This window comes from Dipodomys spectabilis, unplaced genomic scaffold, assembly GCF_019054845.1.
Source record: "Dipodomys spectabilis isolate Male_0828 unplaced genomic scaffold, ASM1905484v1 ptg000017l, whole genome shotgun sequence".
In the NCBI taxonomy this organism is placed as follows: domain Eukaryota; kingdom Metazoa; phylum Chordata; class Mammalia; order Rodentia; family Heteromyidae; genus Dipodomys; species Dipodomys spectabilis.
In genome coordinates this window covers 10,266,073-10,285,900 of record NW_024870694.1, presented here as the reverse complement: position 1 = coordinate 10,285,900, position 19,828 = coordinate 10,266,073, and the positions used below count along the sequence as shown (strand labels likewise).

At 41.8% G+C, this 19,828-nt stretch overlaps 1 protein-coding gene across 1 annotated transcript; it reads left to right on the top strand.

Moving 5' to 3' along the window:
- Positions 1-14,181: 14,181 nt before the first annotated feature.
- Smco1 (single-pass membrane protein with coiled-coil domains 1) lies at positions 14,182-18,211 on the top strand. Its single transcript, XM_042670142.1, has 3 exons — positions 14,182-14,231; positions 16,441-16,590; positions 17,723-18,211. The coding sequence occupies exons 1-3, from the start codon at positions 14,182-14,184 to the stop codon at positions 18,165-18,167; spliced, it is 645 nt and encodes a 214-aa protein (XP_042526076.1). The 3' UTR covers positions 18,168-18,211.
- Positions 18,212-19,828: the final 1,617 nt, after the last annotated feature.

Below are 19,828 nucleotides of genomic sequence, written 5' to 3'. Positions count from 1 at the left end.
TGCGCTCGTCAGCTCAAGGTGAGCACTCTACTGCTTGAGCCACAGCACTACTTCCAGTTTTCTAGTGGTTAATTGGAGATAAGAGTCTCACTGACTTTTCTGCCTGGGCTGGCTTTGAACCTTGATCCTCAGATCTCAGCCTCCTCAGTAGCTAGGATTACAGGTGTGGCCACGAGCACCCGGCCTTCATTGGCATAAGAATGAAGACCCTTAAAAAAAAAAAAAAAAAGAATGAAGACCCTAAATGGTAAGTGGCTTAGGGATCCAGGAGTTTCAGGACAATTATTTGCCTAGAAAGGACCTTGGTGGTCATGTCAAGCCTCCTGTTTTCTGGAGGCCTACAGTACAACCCAAACGAAGTCACCACATTGTTTATGATATTAGTTATTTCTGATCACAGATTGTCATGAGGAGCCTTTACTAAGTTAGAAAAGGAAATCTATCCTCGCTTGATGAAGCTCGGATGCTTTACTCAAACTTATAAATAAACAATTTTTGAGTGAATAGATGAAAAAAAGCAGAATATATAAGAAAGTAACAGAGGCCAAGATAGTAGATAGACAGAAAGTTCCTTCTCATATGGTGCTGGGGACTGAAGCCACTTGAGCCACAGTTCCACTTATGGATTTTTTTTGGTTAACTGACAGTAAGACTCTCATGGACTTTTCCTGCCTGGGCTAGCTTCGAACCACCATCCTCAGATCTCAGCCTTTTGAGACGCTGGAATTACAGGCATGAGCCTTCAAAGCCTAGCTGTACTTATTTTTAGACCTGAGTTTATTCGTAAATAAGCCATGATTTTTTAAAAAACCACGTTACCTCTCAGGAGTTCAGATAGACAAAATTGTTAATCATGTTATAAACAAATGTATGGCAAGATGTTTAAATCATTGTGTTACAAACCAATGGATATATTTATTTGAAACTATTATCATGCCAGATTACAGAGGTATATATAACCTTGTGTTAATGAAGAGAGTCTTTGTAGTTTTCTGTGGTGTATTCATGAAAGAAAGTTGAGTAAATTTGCAAATAAACAGAATATATGCATTTGGAGAACTGTAGTAAGTAGAGCTGGGGCAGAAGATCATAGGGGCTCCATCTTGCCATTGGATATAGCTTCTCTGCAGTTTTTGGTCCCTCCATTTGAACAGAAGTAAAAGGTAGCACACCTACCTCTAGATCTTTTCACTTGTCATCAGTGCAAGCACTGGGGCTGATCCAATTGTTTATTGGCATCCAAGTCAAGCTAGGTTGCTGGGTGTCTCACACTTATAACCTAGCTACTCAAGAGGATTAGATCTGAGGATCTCACTCAAAGCCAGCCTGAGCAGAAAAGTCTATGAACCTTATTAAACAGCAAAAAACCAGAACTGGAAGTGTGGCTCAAAGTGACAGAACACCAGCCTTGCGCAAAAATGCTAACCAAGAGTATGAGGCTTTGAGTTCAACCACCGGTTTACACACCCACACACAACCCAAACACAAAATCCAAAATATACAAAAGATTCAAGAGCTAAAGGGAAGTCAGAGTAAGAGGAACAGGGCATATATTGTTTAAAAAAAAAAAAATTGCCAGCCGGCACTGGTGGCTCATGCCTATAATCCTAGCTACTCAGGAGGCTGAGATCTGAGGATCGCGGTTCAAGGCCAACCTGGGCAGGAGAGACCGTGAGACTCCTATCTCCAATAAACCACCAGAAAACCGGAAGTGGCGTTGTAGCTCAAGAGGTAGAGCGCTCGCCTTGAGCTGAAGAGCTGAGGGAGAGTGCCCAGGCCCAGAGTTCAAGCCCCACTACCAACAAAAAAAAAAAATTGCGGGGCTGGGAAGCTGGCTCAGTGGTAGAGCACTTGCCTTGCATGCTTGAGGCCCTGGGTTCGATTCCTCAGCACCACATAAGAAAAAAGCCGGAAGTGGCGCTGTGGCTCAAGTGGTAGAGTGCTAGCCTTGAGCTGAAGAGCTGAGGGACAGTGTCCAGGCCCAGAGTTCAGGCCCCACGACCAGACCCCAAAAAAAAAAAAAAAAAAAATTGCCTAGCCTTCATCTGTATCTTTATGATTCAAAATTTTTACAACCGGGCTGGGAAGGTGGCTCAGTGGTAGAGTGCTTGCTTTGCATACCTTGGGTTCAATTCCTCAGCACCATATAAGCAGAAAAAGTGGAAGTGGCCCTGTGGCTCAAGTGGTAGAGCGCTAGCCTTGAGCTAAAGAGCTGAGGGACAGCGCTCAGGGCCAGAGTTCAAGCCCCACAACTGACCGAAAAAAACAAACAGATGATGGCAAACCCCTTCGTTCTTGACTATGTCTTGGCTCTTGTATAGACTTCGTTTAAAAGGAAAAATTGTTTCTAATATAAGAGCATAAGATGGTATACAAGGAAAATGTGAAAGGGTACAAGGCTGAAGTCTTGTACCATAAAGTGTTTGGGGAACCATTGAGTTCATGATACCACTGGTCAGATAAATAATACCCATGTATTGGGAGGGGATGAACTAGACCATGAAACAGGTCTGTGTATATTCTCAGCACTCTAGAGTTCTCCCTTATACTTACTGTTTTTTTGGGGGGTAGAAGGATGAGGGGAGAGACAAGGTTTCACTATGTAGCTCTGGCTGGCCTCGAAGTCACCATCCTCCTGTTTCAACATCCAAGGTATGCATTGCTACACACAGCTATCTTGCTAGTTCTTTATGTAATTGACATTATCAATGAACTTTCTAAACTTTTTGTATGTGTATGAGGATCCTGGGGCTTGAACTTAGGGCCTGGGTCCCTGTCCCTCAGCTTCCTTTTTTGTTCAAGGCTAACTACCACTTGAGCCAAACCTCTACTTCTGGCTTTTGTTTGGGTAATTTATTTTTGAAGATAAGAGTGTCACAGAGGGCTAGGAATGCAGCTTAGTGATAGAGTGCTTACCTAGCATGCATGAATCCCTTAGTACCACATAAAGAGAAAAAGTGGGAAGTTGCACTGTGGCTCAAGTGGTAGAGTGCTAGCCTTGAGCAAAAAGAAGCTCAGGGACAGTTCCCAGGCCCTAAGTTCAAGCCCCAGGACTCAAAAAAAAAAACCAGTCTCAAGCATTTTGTTTTTGTTTTTTTTTTTTGGGGGGGGGGGGGTCTGGTCGTGGGGCCTGAACTCTGGGCCTGGACACTGTCCCTCAGCTCTTCAGCTCAAGGCTAGCGCTCTACCACTTGAGCCACAGCACCACTTCCGGCTTTTTGCTTATGTGGTGCTGAGGAATCGAACCTAGGGCCTCATGCATGGAAGGCAAGCACTCTACCACTGAGCCACCTTCCCAGCCCCTCAAGGATTTTCTGTGAGAGCTGGCTTTGAACCATGATTTCAGATCTCAGTGTCCTGGGTAGCTAGGATTCCAAGCATGAGCCACTGATGCCCAGTATTCTAAACTTAAAAAACAAAAAAAACAAAACAGGGCAGGGAATGTGGTTTAATGGTAAAATGCTTGCCTAGCATGCATGAGACCCTGGGTTCAATTCGTTGGTACTATATAAGCAAAATTAATAAATGAAAAATAACATTTAAAATTACTTTTAAAAAACACAGTGTTTACGTGTGCTATGCAATTTAAACATTTTGATGTGTCAGGAGATAACTGCTCTTTCAAACACTAGAAATAGCCATTGTTTTATGCTGCTGGTGGTAGTAACAAGAATATAACTGGAGAACAATAAATTTTTAACTCAGCAATTATATTTTTATTTTTAAAACAGTCATCTTGAGGTATAATTCACATACAATATAATTCATCTTAAAGTATAAAATTCTCCAATTTTTAGTAAGTTGAGACGGTTGTGTCAACATTCGCCGGAACCTAATTTTAGAAAATATCTTTCCCCCTGAAAGGAAACTCCATATCCATTAGCATTACTCCTTACTTTCAGAAGGCCATGAGTTCCCATCTGATTGCCAGCAACAACATGGCCTAGACCTAGTGTTACCTGAGATAGTAAAGACCACTCAACACTATTTCTAGCATACTGTGAACTCAAGTATGTATACTTCATACTTTTTAAGAGAAAGAGATGTCCAAAATTAATACTTACTAAAATTGCTTTTAGTGTAATATTGCTTAAATATGTCCAAACCCAACATATTATGTATGTAAGATTAAGCAACCATAAATCAAAACCAATCTTTATATTAAATACAAGCCAAATTACAGCTGTTAAAATGACAGCAATACTATATTGGCTGATGGTGCTTCTAGAAACCAAACCAACTCTCATATCATGGGTTTGACACTGTTTTAGAACAGGTTCTTTGGTATCTGACAAGTTGATATTATCTTGGGCAGAGAAATGACTTAATTATAAAACTCATTGACTTGCATCCAGCAATTCAATGCATTCTCAGTTTTATTTAGATTTTTTGAAATCATGAATATTTATCCCTACCATTTTTTTTTATTCTTTTTAATTTGTTGCTTTTTATCAGTCATGGGGCTTGAATTCAAGGCCTGGGTGCTAACCCTGAGCTCTTCAGCTCAAGGTGAGTGCTCTACCACTTGAACCACAGTGCCACTTCTGGTTTTCTGGTGGTTAATTGGAGTCTCACAGACTTTCCCAGGCTGGCTTTGAACTGCGATCCTCAAATCTCAGTCTTCTGAATAGCTAGTATTACAAACATGAGCCACTGGTGCCCAACGAATACAGTATTTTTTGTGTGACCTCCTTCACATATCCTAATAAATGAGACTTTAAGCAGAGTACTATTTCTAAGGAAGTAAAGTGCCCCCTCTGTTGACCCAATAGCCTCCTCTCCCATAGCTTAGCATGTTTATTTCTGAGGCATCACTAGGCCCATTTGGTAAAGGCAATAAATAATCAGCCTCCACCCCCCTTCACCTTGAGATGGCATTCCTTTGGGAGCAGTTACAACCATAGAAGGCAACAACAAGATCCCCTTAAAGTGACCTTCAAGTCTGGGCAGCTACAAGACCCCTTATCTGCCACTTGGGCAATAGCCATAAATCTTTAGCAGCCATGATGAGCTCCCTGGCTCATATGTGCACAATTAGGTCCCTGGCTCCCTGCCCCTCCTAGCCCCTGTAGTTTTATAGGTCGCCTCAGCACTTCTTTCTTATGAAGAAAAGGTCTTGCCAGTCCCTTTGCTGACAATAAACATTTTCTTCTTTGTGCCTAGATGTCTGTGTGGTTTTCTGGCAAAGTCTAAGTCTAACACCTTCCAAGAGACTCATGATCCTAGGCAGCCCACTTCAAAGAAACAAGCTTGGGAAGACACTTCGTGGTCTCATCCCACTTTTGGTTGAGAAGACCGAATTGAAGCAAATGGGGTAGACTATTCTCTAGACAACCAGGAGGGTGGCAACATCACTTTAGTTTGGAGATGGGGCACTCACCTTTTAAAGTCCTTCACCTGCCCTTTTGTGGCAAATCTTCTGTAAGTAAACAGGAAGGCTGGGATAAAGAAGGGATCATCCTTGTTGGACAGGTACCATCTACTCCAGCATGCTTAGGTCCAGGGTACTCACCCTATGGGGTTCTTCCTGGGTTGAGACTGACTCATTTTCATCCTGTGGTGAGACAAGAAATGGTAGTCAAAGAATGAAATGGTAACACACTTCAAATCTATTCAATGTGATTAAGTGAAATGAAACTGCACAGAATTACTGGGAACAAGAAACCTACAAACTCAGGGAGGTTCTAGAGTTCACTGGGGTGGCCTTTGGATGTGACCTGGGCTGAATGTACTTACTTTGGGAAAATATTTGTGTCATTTGTTGGAAAATGGTCTGAGGTGCTACAGTCTGGGGTGGCATTGATCCAGCACTGCCAGGCTCCAATGAGGCACCCCGAGGTCTCCTGAAACCTGACTCTCAAGATCTTGAGATACAGCAGGAGAACATCCTTTGCTCTTTAAGATTGCTAGCCAAGCCAGGCGCTGGTGGCTCACACCTGTAATCCTAGCTACTCAGGAGGCTGAGATCAAAGCCAGCTCCAATAAACCACCAGAAAACCGGAAGTGGCGCTGTAGCAAAAGTGGTAGAGCACTCGCCTTGAGCTGAAGAGCTGAGGGAAAGCGCCCAGGCCCAGAGTTCAAGCCCCACAGCCAACCAAAAAAAAAAAAAGATTGCTAGCCAAGTGAGCTGGTTGGTATTGGTCTGGGATGTTGTTTTCTAGATACCAGGATTCCATGTTCAGCTTGACTCATCCTTTCCCCAGTTTCCCTTACCTGAGCCTCTTCTTCACACTTGTGTAAAGTCCCCAAAGGACTCAGTGTCTGCTGAATTCTTTCCTCTCACAATACCATGCATACATATTGTCATAGTTAACAGCACACCCATCAAATCTCACCATTTTCTCTCAGGCCTGGATATAGGAGAGAGTTAAAGGGAGACAGAGCCCTGCTTTCTTACAATTTTTTTGGGGGGTCTGGTCATGGGGCCTGAACTCTGGGCCTGGGCGCTGTCCCTCAGCTCTTCAGCTCAAGGCTAGCGCTCTACCATTTGAGCCACAGCGCCACTTCCAGCTTTTTCCTTTTTGCTTATGTGGTGCTGAGGAATCGAACCCAGGGCCTCAGGCATGCAAGGCAAGCGCTCTACCACTGAGCCACCTTCCCAGCCCTCTTACAATTTTTGTAATCCTTGGTAAGTCATTTTACACATCATGGCCCCCTTGTCACCCAGCTGTTCCCTTGCCTTTATTCTGGTATCTGTTTCCTTGGGTATTATTAAGTGTCTGTATCCTTAAACACCTGTTTTACCTGATGTTAGAAATGGCTCTGGATGTTAGGGTGTCCTGTTGGAATAAGAACACCAACTAGAAAGGAACTCAGCAAAGCAAAATTTACTTCTGCAGAAGAGTGGGTGATCAGCCAAAAATCTTGTAAGCAAGCACACAGAGCAGACAAGATGATCCTTTTTTATTTCTAACCCAGCAGGCCTCACCCCTCTGCTCACATTGGCAAAGCCCAGGTTCTAATCTGTAAACAGGTGTGGTTTAATTAAGAGAATGTAACTAAAATTCAAGGAGTTTCTAACAGGATATCTTAATTAAAATGCTGCAAGGAGGGCTGGGAAGGTGGCTCAGTAGTAGAGTGCTTGCCTTGCATGCATGAAGCTCTGGGCTTAATTCCTCAGCACCACATATGCAGAAAAAAAACAGAAATGGCACTGTGGCTCAAGTGGTAGAGCACTAGTCTTAAGCTGAAGAGCTCAGGGACAGCACCCAGGCCCAGAATTCAGGCCCACGACCAACAAAAAAATAAATAAAAAATAATACAGCAAGGAAAAGAATGTAATTAAAATGTAATCAGCAAGGACCAAGTCATGGCCAAAGCAGGAACTTTTTAGAAAAACAATTGTTACAAAACTGACAGGAAGTAAACTACTTTTCTCACACTGTGAAGCCCATTTGGTGGTGTAAACAGTAGCTAATTTAAAAACTTAGAGATGGAACCGGGCACTGGTGGCTCATGCCTGTAATCCTAGCTACTCAGGATGCTGAGATCTGAGGATTGGGGTTCAAAGCCAACCCAGGCAGTAAAGTCTGTGAGACTCATCTTCAATAAACCACCAGAAAACTGGAAGTGGCACTCTGGCTCAAGTGGCAGAGTACTAGCCTTGAGCTGAAGAGTGCAGGAACAGCACCCAGGCCCAGAGTTCAAGCCCCACGACTGACAAAATAACAACAACAAAGAAAAAAACAAAAACAAAAACTTACAGATGAGAAAATCAAAGGAAGTGGTTAAAAACACAGAATACTCTTGGACCAAGTTTGTAGACAGATACAAACACATATTTTGGAATGTGTCCAAATGAATCAATGCCAAGTTAATGTTGACTTTTAAACTTACATCTACATGATCACATGATTTAATTAAATATCACATAATTGAGTTTATCCGTTCTTACATATATAATATGCATTCCAAATATGAGAAAAACAGTGTTTTCAACTTAATTTTACCATATGAAAATACATTATGGGGCTGGGAAGGTAGCTCAGCGGTAGAGCACTTGCCTTGCATGCATTAGGCCCTGGATTCAATTCCTCAGCACCACATAAGCAAAAAGAAAAAAAAGCCAGAAGTGGAGCTGTGGCTCAAGTGGTAGAGCGCTAGCCTTGAGCTGAAAAGCTGAGGGACAGCGCCCAGGCCCAGAGTTCAGGCCCCACAACCGGACCCAAAAGAGAAAAAAAAAGAAAATACATTGTACATGCACTTTGTGAAGAATTTTGGATGAAGAAACACTGTTTCTTGCTCAAAATTGACAATTAGCTTCATTTAGTTTTTTGACATACTAGCTTCTTGTGCATATCATCAAAGACATAAACATAGTTTTCTAGCAAGATAAAATCTTGAAAAGATAGTTATGTAACTATAACCCTTCTGTATGTCACTTTTATAAAAAAACAAAATATCTTGAGTGACAATGTTTCATCATATTTTGGTTAATTTTCATTTCTAAACAAGTAAACAGTTCTTTGTAACAGTTAGAGGGAGAAGAGATTTAATAGAAGATTGTGTTGACTAAGAGTTGTGGATACTCTGTGGATCTTTTTTTTTTTTTGGTCGGTCCTGTGGACTGAGCTCTGGGCCTGGGTGCTATCCCTCAGCTCTTCAACTCAAGGCTAGCGCTCTACCACAGCGCCACTTCCAGCTTTTTTTCTGCTTATGTGGTGCTGAGGAATCAAACTCAGGGCCTCATGCATGCAATGCAAGCACTCTACCACTGAGCCACCTTCCCAGCCCCCTCTGTGGTTCTTATCAGACTCTGTCAACATTAGGTATTACCAATAAGATATGGATTTTCAGTCTTCAGGTACTTATAATCTTATTTTATGGAATAACACATAACATAGACATGTACAGTGATTCCTCAAGACTTTACAAGAGTAATGGGTTGATTTAGGCACTTACATTTATCTCTATTTGAAGACCAGGAAACTTGAAAAATGTATTAGATACATAAATAGAATTAGAAAAAGAACGTATTAAGAAAATGGAAAAGAGAAAATTTAGAGTAACACTCAGTGGGGGTCCTTGGTATTGTAGTGATACTCTCAGAGTACCAACAATGTGGCTAATGATCTATTTATTTAGGTTGGTAGAGTCCTTGCAAAAGGGAATCTTCTTTTCCTTGATCCTAGTCCTGGGGCATGAACTCACGGCCTAGACAAGGTCTCTGAGCTTTTTCTTTCAAGGTAAATACTCTACTACTTGAGCCATAGCTCCACTTCTGGCTTTTTGGTGCTTAGTTGGAGATAAAGTATCTCATGGACTTTCCTGTGGTGGCTTTGAACCTCAATCCTCAGATCTCAGCCTCCCAAGTTCCTAAATTACAGTTATGAGCTACTGGTGCTTTGCATAGGGATCTTTTTATTTAACAGTTTTGGTTTTACAAGTTATTTGTGAAGAAATAGTATTTCCTTCTTTTTTTTTTTTTGCTGGTCATGGGGCCTGAACTCTGGGTCTGGGCGCTGTCCCTCAGCTCTTCAGCTCAAGGCTAGTGCTCTACCACTGGAGCCACAGCGCCACTTCCGGCTTTTTCTGTTTATGTGGTGCTGAGGAATCGAACCCAGGGCCTCATGCTTGCAAGGCATGCACTCTACCGCTGAGCTACCTTCCCAGCCCAGTATTTCCTTCTTCTTGAAGTAGCTTCCCTTATTATTCTATTAGTCAAATAGGTGTATCACTACTAATGAGCAGATATTACCTTTAAAATCCATACTTTATACAAATTTGCTTACTTTTACTTACTATCCATTGCCTAGGGTACTACAGCCCTTTTCTTTTTTTTTTTTTTTTGGGGGGGGGGGGGCCGGTCGTGGGGACTGAACTCTGGGCCTGGGCGCTGTCCCTCAGCTCTTCAGCTCAAGGCTAGCGTTCTACCACTTGAGCCACAGCACCACTTTTGGCTTTTTTCTTTTTGTTTATGGGGTGCTGAGGAATGGAACCCAGGGCCTCAGACATGCGAGGCAAGCACTCTACCACTGAGCCACCTTCCCAGCCCCTACAGCCCTTTTCTTATGCTCCTTTAGCTGTGAGAGTTTTTCAGAGTTCCCTAGATTTTACAACCTTGAAGTACCTAATATGAGAGATTTGCTGACGGTTTTCTCATGATTTCCTGGAGTTGTGGTTTGCATTCTATGATAAATATTTTCAGCGTTATTATATAGTCCATTTTCTATGTTACTGGATTTGGTTTGTTAGTATCTTCTGGAGGAGTTTTGCTTTTTATGTTTATAATGATTAGTGGTTTTGTCATTGGCGTGATAACCAAGTTAACTGGTCTCATAGAATCAATTGTTATGATAATTTGTATTTGTCATCCTTTAAAATTCTTGATGATGATATTTAATCCATATTGTGATAATATTAAATAAGGTATGAGGCTCACTGGGTGTCTAAAGCTTGGGTTGTTTCATCCCACCTTTATGAATGAGATCACTTGTCTTAATAAAAGCAGATTGAAAGCAAAAAAGCAATGCCCTGGATTCTACCCCCAGCACCACAAGGGAAAGAAGACAATAGCAAAGATTAGTGTAGATGAAGAGAAATAGGAACTCTATTTCTGTTGGGAATTTAAAATGCTAAAGTCATTTTAGAAAACATTCTGGAATTTTCCCTAAATATTAATCACATAGTTACCATATGACTCATCAGATGTCCTCACCTACTTGTTCACAGAAGCATTAGTCACAATAGTCCCAAAGTAGAAATAACCAGATACCCATCAGCTGATGAGCAGAGAAACAAAACAGTAAATGCAGACAATGGAATATTATTTAACCATAAAAAGAAATGAAGTGCTGGTACATGCTTTACATGCATAAATCCTAGAAGTATAATGGTAAATGAAAGAAACCAGTTTAAAAAAAATAGTGAATAAAGTTGTTTGAACCTCAACAGTTTTTATGTTACTGCTAGGATTTATATAAAACCTTTTCAACATGTTTCAGATAATGTCACTACAGAATGTTGGAGACAATAGCAGCATTTCACTATGAAATTGCATATTACTGGAAACAACTGTGATTAGAGCCAGAAGCCTTGGCTTGCAATGAGATGGCTGTGATCTCCATTCCTCGGGTTTTGAGGAGAGTAGCAGTTCAGCAGCTCAGCCTAAGAAGAGGCTATCTCAAGAGGATGATCAGTCCTAAGGAGCCATAGGTGCCATCAATTTGGATTTTTTTTTTTCCAGTCAGGGCCTGGGCACTGTCCCTGAGCTACTTTTTAATCAAGGCTAGCATTCTACCACTTGAGCCACAGTGCTTTTCTGTTTGTGTGGTACTGAGGAATTGAACTCAGGGCTTCATGCATGCTAGGAAAGCACTCTACCACTAAGCCACACTCCCAGCCTCAATTTGGAATTTTAAACCATGCATAACTTCAATGTTTACAGGAGCCTGCTCACCCTCTCTCAGGCCATCCTTAACATATATAAGCTGTGTCTAGCAGCTTTTTGTCTACTAAAGCATATTGCATGGCATATTTAAACTGCCCAACATGAACTTCTATACCATTTAATTCATTTGGATTTATAAATTGTTTTATTTATTTCTTTTTGTCAGTCGTGAGGTGTGAACTCTGGGCCTGGGCACTGTCCCTCAGCTCTTCAGCTCAAGGCTAGCACCCTACCACTTGAGCCACAGCACCACTTCCAGCTGGGTGCCTGTGGCTCACGCCTGTAATCCTAGCTACTCAGGAGGCTGAGATCTGAGGATCGCAGTTCAAAGCCATCCCGGGCAGGAAAGTCCATGAAACTATCTCCAATAAACGACCAGAAAACTGGAAGTGGCACTTGAGCTGAAGAGCTGAGAGACAGTGTTAAGACTCAGAGTTCAAGCCCCATGACCGACAAAAAAAGAAAAGGACTTTCTTGCCCCAACTGACATTGAACCGCAATCCTTAGACCTCAGCCTCCTGAGTAGTAATCTACAGAGACAGAAAGGAAAGGAAGAGTTATCTCAGGAAGGAGCACAGAGCATTTTTAGTATAAGTCCAAAAGTAGACAAGTAAGAAAATCAGTGCCCTTATCAGTAGGAGATATAAGAGTGGAGAACAAAGCCCAGGTTGCTGGCCTCAGCCACTGTCATAAATTCAGGTAGGAAACACAGTGGGTAAGCAGGTCTGATTAGTCAGCCATCCTAACCTGCCCTGACTAGCCAGCCGCGCTGCTATTCCTTCTGCTTCTCCAGGACTTCACATAGCTCCTAATATCAGTCAGGAGTCTTGGTGGCCTGGGACAGAACCCCACTGGACAGCAGAGTTTTGAAATGACAACCAGGGACTGTCCCTTAAATCTCTAAGACTACGTTATTTTTTTTTTTCTTTTTTTTTGGGGGTCCGGTCGTGGGGCCTGAACTCTGGGCCTGGGCGCTGTCCCTCAGCTCTTCAGCTCAAGGCTAGCACTCTACCACTTGAGCTACTGGCTTTTTTCTTTTGGCTAATGTGGAATTTGCTGAGGAATCGAACCCAGGGTCTCAGGCATGAGAGGCAAGCGCTCTACCACTGAGCCACCTTCCCAGCCCTCTAAGACTACTTTCTTCAGTAGCATTTCCTAGTTCCTGTGATTGCTCTTCACAAGGTACTACTGCTTTGTGAGAATTTTCAACCTTTCTCCTTCCCACAGCTGTGCAGAGATTCAGCTCCCCCTAGTGACATAATCCCTCCACAACTTTTCTGAGTCATCAGAGATTTTGAGAGCTTCAAATCCATCCATTAACTTAGCTGCTCAGTACCAGAACTTTCTCTAAGTTTGATATTTGAACAATTTATTTATTTTTGGGGGGGTTCGGTCATGGGGCCTGAACTCTGGGCCTGGGCGCTGTCCCTCAGCTCTTCAGCTTAAGGCTAGCACTCTACCACTTGAGCCACAGCGCCACTTCTGGCTTTTTTCTTTTTTGCTTATGTGGTACTGAGGAATCAAACCCAGGGCCTCATGCATGCAAGGCAAGCGCTCTACTGCTGAGCCACCTTCCCAGCGCTGATATTTGAACAATTATACATAATTTTTTGTCAGTCATGGAGTTTGAACTCAGGGTCTGGGTACTGCCCCTGAGCTCTTTTGCTCAAGGCTAGTACACTACCACTTTGAGCCACAATGCCACTTGTGGTTTTCTGGTGGTTAATTAAGAGACACAAGTCTCATAGACTTTAATGCCTTAGACTTAGATCTAAAACTGAGACTCAAACTCAGTATCTGATGCTTCCACTCACTGGTTGGCACTCTACCAACTGAGGCACATATCCAGTCCTCAAGAGACTCTTCATGGTTCTTAAGTAACCACTTATTATTTCAGTGTTCAATTTTAAAAATAATTTTTGACCTAAGTTAATTACTTTATAATTGAATTTCAATTTCAAAGGTTTAAAAACTTATTTTCAAGCCAAGCACCAATGTCTCACACTACTTGTAACCTCAGTGAGCCACGGCTCCACTTCCAGCTTTTTGCTGGTTATTGGAGATAAGAGTCTCATGGACTTTTCTGCATTGGATGGCTTTAAACTGCAATCCTCAGCTCTCAGTAGCTAGGACTACAAGTGTGAACAACCAGCACCTGGGCCAGTTTTTGTTTTTGTTTTTTGAAATAGGGTCTTCTTACATTGCCTCAGCTGGCCTTGATTTCCTGGGCTCAGACAATCCTTTGTCAGCCTCCTGATTAGCCCACTAGTAAGGCAGGCAGGAATCCTGTTTTATGCAAATTTTTATGCCCAATTCCTAGTTCAACACACTCTTAATAATGCCTAGTAGTTTTTGATAAGTTGTTCATCATCATCATTATCATAAAAAAATCTAGAACAACTCTTTAAAATAATTTGGGCTAGAATTGAATAGTGAAGTACATTATTATCTATTTTAATCCTAGAGTAATGTTTATATTAGTTTGCCAGAACATACAGAGTTATGATTGTATATGGTTGGTAGTTGAGCTATGTTGATATACCATGGGTTGGCTTCCAAAGGTATATGTGGTGTGTTCCAGGACACCTGTGTTCACACCACCAGCTCTTTGGAACTATATTTGGATGTACAAGCTATTAAAAGCTTCGTGTACAGAGTGACCTTTCAGGCTGAACACACAGACTGCTGCTGCCTGTTGCTGAGTGGAAACAGCAGAAAAAACTGGATCCTGATATTTATTGGGTCTTTGCTTTACTTTTACTTTTTGTTTCCTTTCATTTTTCCTTAAGAAGATGAACAGTGAAACCACAACTCTGATATCCTTGAAGGAGGCAATGAAAAGGTTGCTGAGAAATACTGGGTGGGAAGAAGCCTGGGAAGGGATATTCTCAGAAGATGGGGAAGAATGAAGATTAGAAATAAGCAAAGAACTAGAGATATACTAATTCAAACTGTCTCTGTTAGAGTGGTTGAAGTCTTCTAGCCTCAAAAATATGTAAATTAATTTATAAATCTGGAGGTTTGGGATTTAACTCAGTGGTAGAATGCTTGCCTAGCATGTGGGTATGATCCTTGGGTATAATCCTTCAAATTAAAAAAAAATTAAAGCAACCAGAAACAATCTCATAGGTGCTATGCTTTCATCAATTCATGTTTATACTAAAAGCTAGATATACAAAAATATTTAAAATGTGGTTTATGCTGTCAAGCTACAGATAATCTATATTGATATAGTCTTAAAAGTCTAAAAGATAACAGTATGTTAGATGACACAAGAGGGTTTTTTTGTTTTTGTTTTGCCAGTCCTGGGGCTTGAACTCAGGGCCCCGGCACTGTCCCTGAGCTTCTTGCTCAAGGCTAGCACTTTACCACTTGAGCCATAGCGCCACTTCCAGCTTTTTCTGTTTATGCAGTACTGAGGAATCGAATCCAGAGCTTCATGCATGCTAGGCAGGCACTCAACCACTAAGCCAAATTCCCAGCCCCAGATAACACAGTTTTGACTTGGGGGAGATGTCAGTACTCAAGGTTCCAATTCAGGGCCTCAAGCTTGAACAATTTTGCTTATGCCTAGCTAGTATTTTATCACTTGAGCAACACCTCCAGCCCAGCTTTCTGCTGGCTAATTAGAGATGGAGTCTCACTGACCTTTCTGCCTAGGATGGATTTGAACTGCAATTCTCTGTTTCAGCCTCCTAAATAGCTAGAATTATAAGAGCTGCTGATACCCAGCTTTGCTCAGTTTTCTGCCCTTTGTCAACAGAATGCAAAGCTGTGAGAAAATTACTCCATGGTGTTAGTACTTTCAGTTTAGAATGACTGTTTGACATCTCCATGTCAAATTTTCCAGGTGGAAATGTGCAAAACATATATAAAAACACAAATCTAGGGCTTAGGAGAGAAAAGACAACTGAGCTGAGTAAGACTTAGCAGAATCTAACCAAGAGCAGATGATGTTTAAGGTTAGAACCAAAGTATTCAGGTCATTGGGGGAGCTGACATGTGCTTGGATATCACTTTCTTCATGAAATTCAGATAAAGTGGTGGCTTCAGCTTCAGGCAAGTGAGTTGTGCTACTCTGGTTCTTTTTCTTTTTCTTTTTTTGTCAGTCCTGGGGCTCAAACTCAGGGCCGGGCACTGTCCCTGCACCTCTTTGTGTTCAAGGCTAGCACTGTACCATTTGAGCCATAACACCAGTTCCAGATTTCTCTGAATAGTTTATTGGAGATAAGGGTCTCACGGGGACTTTTCTGTCTTTGAACCACAATCCTCAGCTCTCAGCCTCCTGAGTAGCTAGAATTACAGGCATGAGCCACTGGTGCCCAGCTCTAATTGAAACTTTTTTGCTCAAGCTGGCCTCAAACCAAGACCCTCCTGGGCTCCACCTCCAGAGCAACTAGATTTGTGTATAAGCCACCACTTGCTGCTTGCTCATAAATTTGAATTTAAATATCCAAATTTGTGGCTGTTGTAATTAATGTACTAGGGTTTTAGGTTAATGTAAAACTTTAATTTTGAGCTGGTCACTGGTAGCTCATGCCTGTAATCCTAGCTACTTAAGAGGCTGAGATATAAGGATTGTGGTTAAAAGCCAGCTTGGACAGGAAAGTCTGTGAGATTCTTTTTTTGGGTCCGGTCGTGGGGCCTGAACTCTGGGCCTGGGCATTGTCCCTCAGCTCTTCAGCTCAAGGCTAGCACTCTACCACTTGAGCCACAGCACCACTTCCGGCTTTTTGCTTATGTGGTGCTGAGGAATCGAACCCAGGGCCTCAGGCATGCAAGGCAAGCGCTTTACCACTGAGCCACCTTCCCAGCCCAGTCTGTGAGACTCTTATCTCCAATAAACTACTCAGAAAAAGTTGAAGAACATTGTGGCTCAAGTGGTGTAATAGAGCACTAGCCTTGATTAAAAGCAGCTCAGGGACCGCATCCAGGCCCAGAGATCAAGCTCTAGAACCAGAAAAAAATAAAATGTAAAAACAAACAAACAAAAACCCCTAAAATTTTAGTTTTGTCCTGTGACCTAAACCCTTGATTCTTCCATCTTGTAGAGTAGATCACAAACTTCAAGCTTTAGAAGTACAGTTCAAAGAATTGGACATCACCAAGGATAATCTGACACAGAAATTTGAACATTACAGCAAGACTTTGGCAAGTCAAGCAGCTCAAGATGAGATGTGGGCATCTGTTTTGAACCTCAAGTGAGTACCAATGAAGAATCAGTGGGATTTGGTGGCTTTGTGAGAGCTTTCAGTAGTCATTCCAAAATTCAGTTTAATATGACCTCATTCCCTTGCATTCATTCATTCAGAAAATATTAATTTTTTGCCAGCCCCGGGGCTTGAACTCAGGGCACAGGCATTGTCCCTTAGCTTCTTTTGCTCAAGGCTAGCATACTACCACTTGAGCCACAGCACCACTTCTCAAGTTTTCTGTTTATGTGGTACTGAGGAATTGAACCCAGGGCTTCATGCATGCTAGACAAACACTCTACTACTAAGCCATATTTCCAGTCCCAGAAAATATTAATTTGAGCACCTGTTTATATGCTAGGCCCTGCAGTAAACATCTCATCATATAGCCTGTTACTTTCCAGAGTTTCACTAAGAGAAATGGATAATAAAACTTTCTTGTCATTGAAGAACTGATAGTATGGGTGACTTGAAAACTCAGCTATCTACCTTAGTGCAAGTGTTACTTCAAAAGCAAGAATTGCCAGGTGTAGGTGGCTCTAACCTATAATCCTAGGTAAACAGGAGGCTGAGATCTGAAGATCACAGATCAAAGCCAGACCAGACAGGAAAGTCTGTGAGATTCTTATTGCCAATAAACAACTCAGAAAAAGCTGGAAATAGTGCTGTGGCTCAAGTGGTAGAGTGCTAGCCTTGAGCAAAAGAAGCTCAGGGACAGCTTCCAAGCTATGAATACAAACCCCAGGACCAGTACAAAAAAAATGCAAAACATTTCTGAAATATAACCGCTGGAGCTGGGCACCAGTGTTAATTCCTTAGTTACTCAGAAGGCTGAGACCTAGAGGATCACAGTTAGAAGCCTGTCTGGCAAAAAAAAGTCCAAGACACTCTGTCTCCAACTAACCAGCCAAATGTAGGGGTAAAGGCATGGTTCAGATTATAGAGCACCATCTGTGAGCAACCAAGCTGAGTGAAAGCACAAGGCACTGATATCCACCTCCAGTACCAGCACAAAAATAAATAAATGAAAGACAATGGCTGGTTTTTCTATGGCATTTACAGATTGAGTTATCCCAGTCTAATGCAATTTATGTTTTTACTGAATGGGTTCTACTTAAGAAGTTCTCTGCATTTTCTGTAGGTTCACTTCAATGGAATTGAACATTTTATACAGCTACGTTGTTGAAGTACTTACTTGCTTGCACACTCGAGTGTGTGAGAAGCTGCCAGATCTGGTGAGAGGTCTTCCTACCTTAACCTCTGTCCTTAGAAGAAAAGTCAAGAACAAGCGCATTAGAGTTGTGTGGGAATCTGTGCTGGAGGAGTGTGGGTTGCAAGAAGGAGATATCACAGCACTTTGTACCTTCTTTGTTGCACATGGTAGTAAGGCAGAATACTATGTGGCTAAAGTGAGACAGATGTACATCAGAGATGTCACATTCATGATCACTAATATGGTAAAAAACCAGGCTTTGCAGGATGGCTTGTTGAGGGCTGTTCAGGTCATTGAGAAAGGCAAAGCAGTGAGAACCCCTGAAGAGCAAAAGTCATCCCTGAAAGAGTTGATACCAACAATCAAGAAATAATCTTCTACATACTGACTCTGTGATTCCACTTCTAGTAATTTACCTTGAAAATGGCACATTATACATGGTTTCTTTTTGCACATTTATTTTCACACTGAAAGAGGGAGTATTAGCAAAATTAAGACAATTTGATACAATTAATATATTTTTTGTGTAGCCATACAAAAGAATGAAGATTCTATGCTAGAAACTGGTAGCTCACTCAAGCTTGCAATACTCGCTTCTTGGGAGGTTGAAATCTGAGGATCCCTATCCAAAGTTAGCCAGGGTAGAAAACTCTGAAAGACTTTTACTTCCAATTAACAGGCAAAAAGCTGGAACTGGAGATTGGCTCAAGTTATAGAGTGCTAGCTTTGTGTGAAAAAGCCAAGTGAGAGCACAAGACCTAGAGTTCAAGGCACAGTACCAGTATACACAAAAAGTTAAGGCCAAGGCCCGGCGCCGGTGGCTCATGCCTGTAATCCTAGCTACTCAGGAGGCTGAGATCTGAGCATCGGCAGGAAACTGTGAGACTCTTATCAAACCACTAGAAAACCCGAAGTGGTGCTGTGGCTCAAGGGGTAGAGCACTTGCCTTGAGCTGAAGAGCACAGGGAAAGCACCCAGAACTAGAGTTCAAGTCCCTCAACTAGAGTTAAAGCCAAAATGCATAAAATGTGACATATACTCTTGTTAACTTTATAGAATTTTGATCTAGATTGAAACAGTTATAAAGTGGTATATACTAGGGTATTTACAATACACCAACTAAACCCCCAGAATTGAGACAGTCATTAAGTTTACAGTCTACAAGCTAAAGAAATGTATGTGGCAAGTTATCACAGGTCTGCAAGTTCTCTGACCAAAGCTAATAATTTCTCTGATATTTACCTCAGATATATTAAGTAATATTTAGTCCATTGGTTTGAACTAATGTCTTGTACTAAACTCAACAGACAAAATCAAATGGACTTATTCATGCTGAAGATTCAGGCCACCAAATTCAAAGTAACCTTCCAAAATACTGAGACCATTAACAGTCAAATCTCCAAACAGGCCAGTTTTAGCAAGCACCGTAAGAAATCACTCCTTTACACCTCTAAGAACAGAAACTCTGAAACCCTCAACCCACCGTTGTTTCTGCTTTCCTCAGCCATTGTCTTGTGTGTATAGCCAGTCTTTACTCACTTCCTCAGAATGTTCTATTTTATACAATTCTAGAGTTCTGAAATTGCAAATAAAAGCCATTAACTGAATCTGTTGTAATTTGTTTTTGATACTAAGAAATTAAAAGAAATAAAAAGATAATCTGAAGATTACTAAAGGAAGAATTACAAAAAATTACTGTTCAGACTGATGGAGGGGGTGAGGTTGACCCGGATAGATTATTTGCATGTGGAAAAATACTACAATAAAACCTCCTTGTACAACTAATATATGCTAATGTTTTAAAAGTTAGTACTTAGGTCTTTGTTAAGAGATTTTTTTTTCTGCCCAGAGAGTAAGTTTCTGAAACCACAGGCGTGGAAAACTCCCAGGTAGGGGGCTGGGAAGGTGGCTCAGCGGTAGAGTGCATGCCTTGCAAGCATGAGGCCCTGGGTTCGATTCCTCAGCACCACATACACAGAAAAAGCCGGAAGTGGCGCTGTGGCTCCAGTGGCAGAGCGCTAGCCTTGAGCTGAA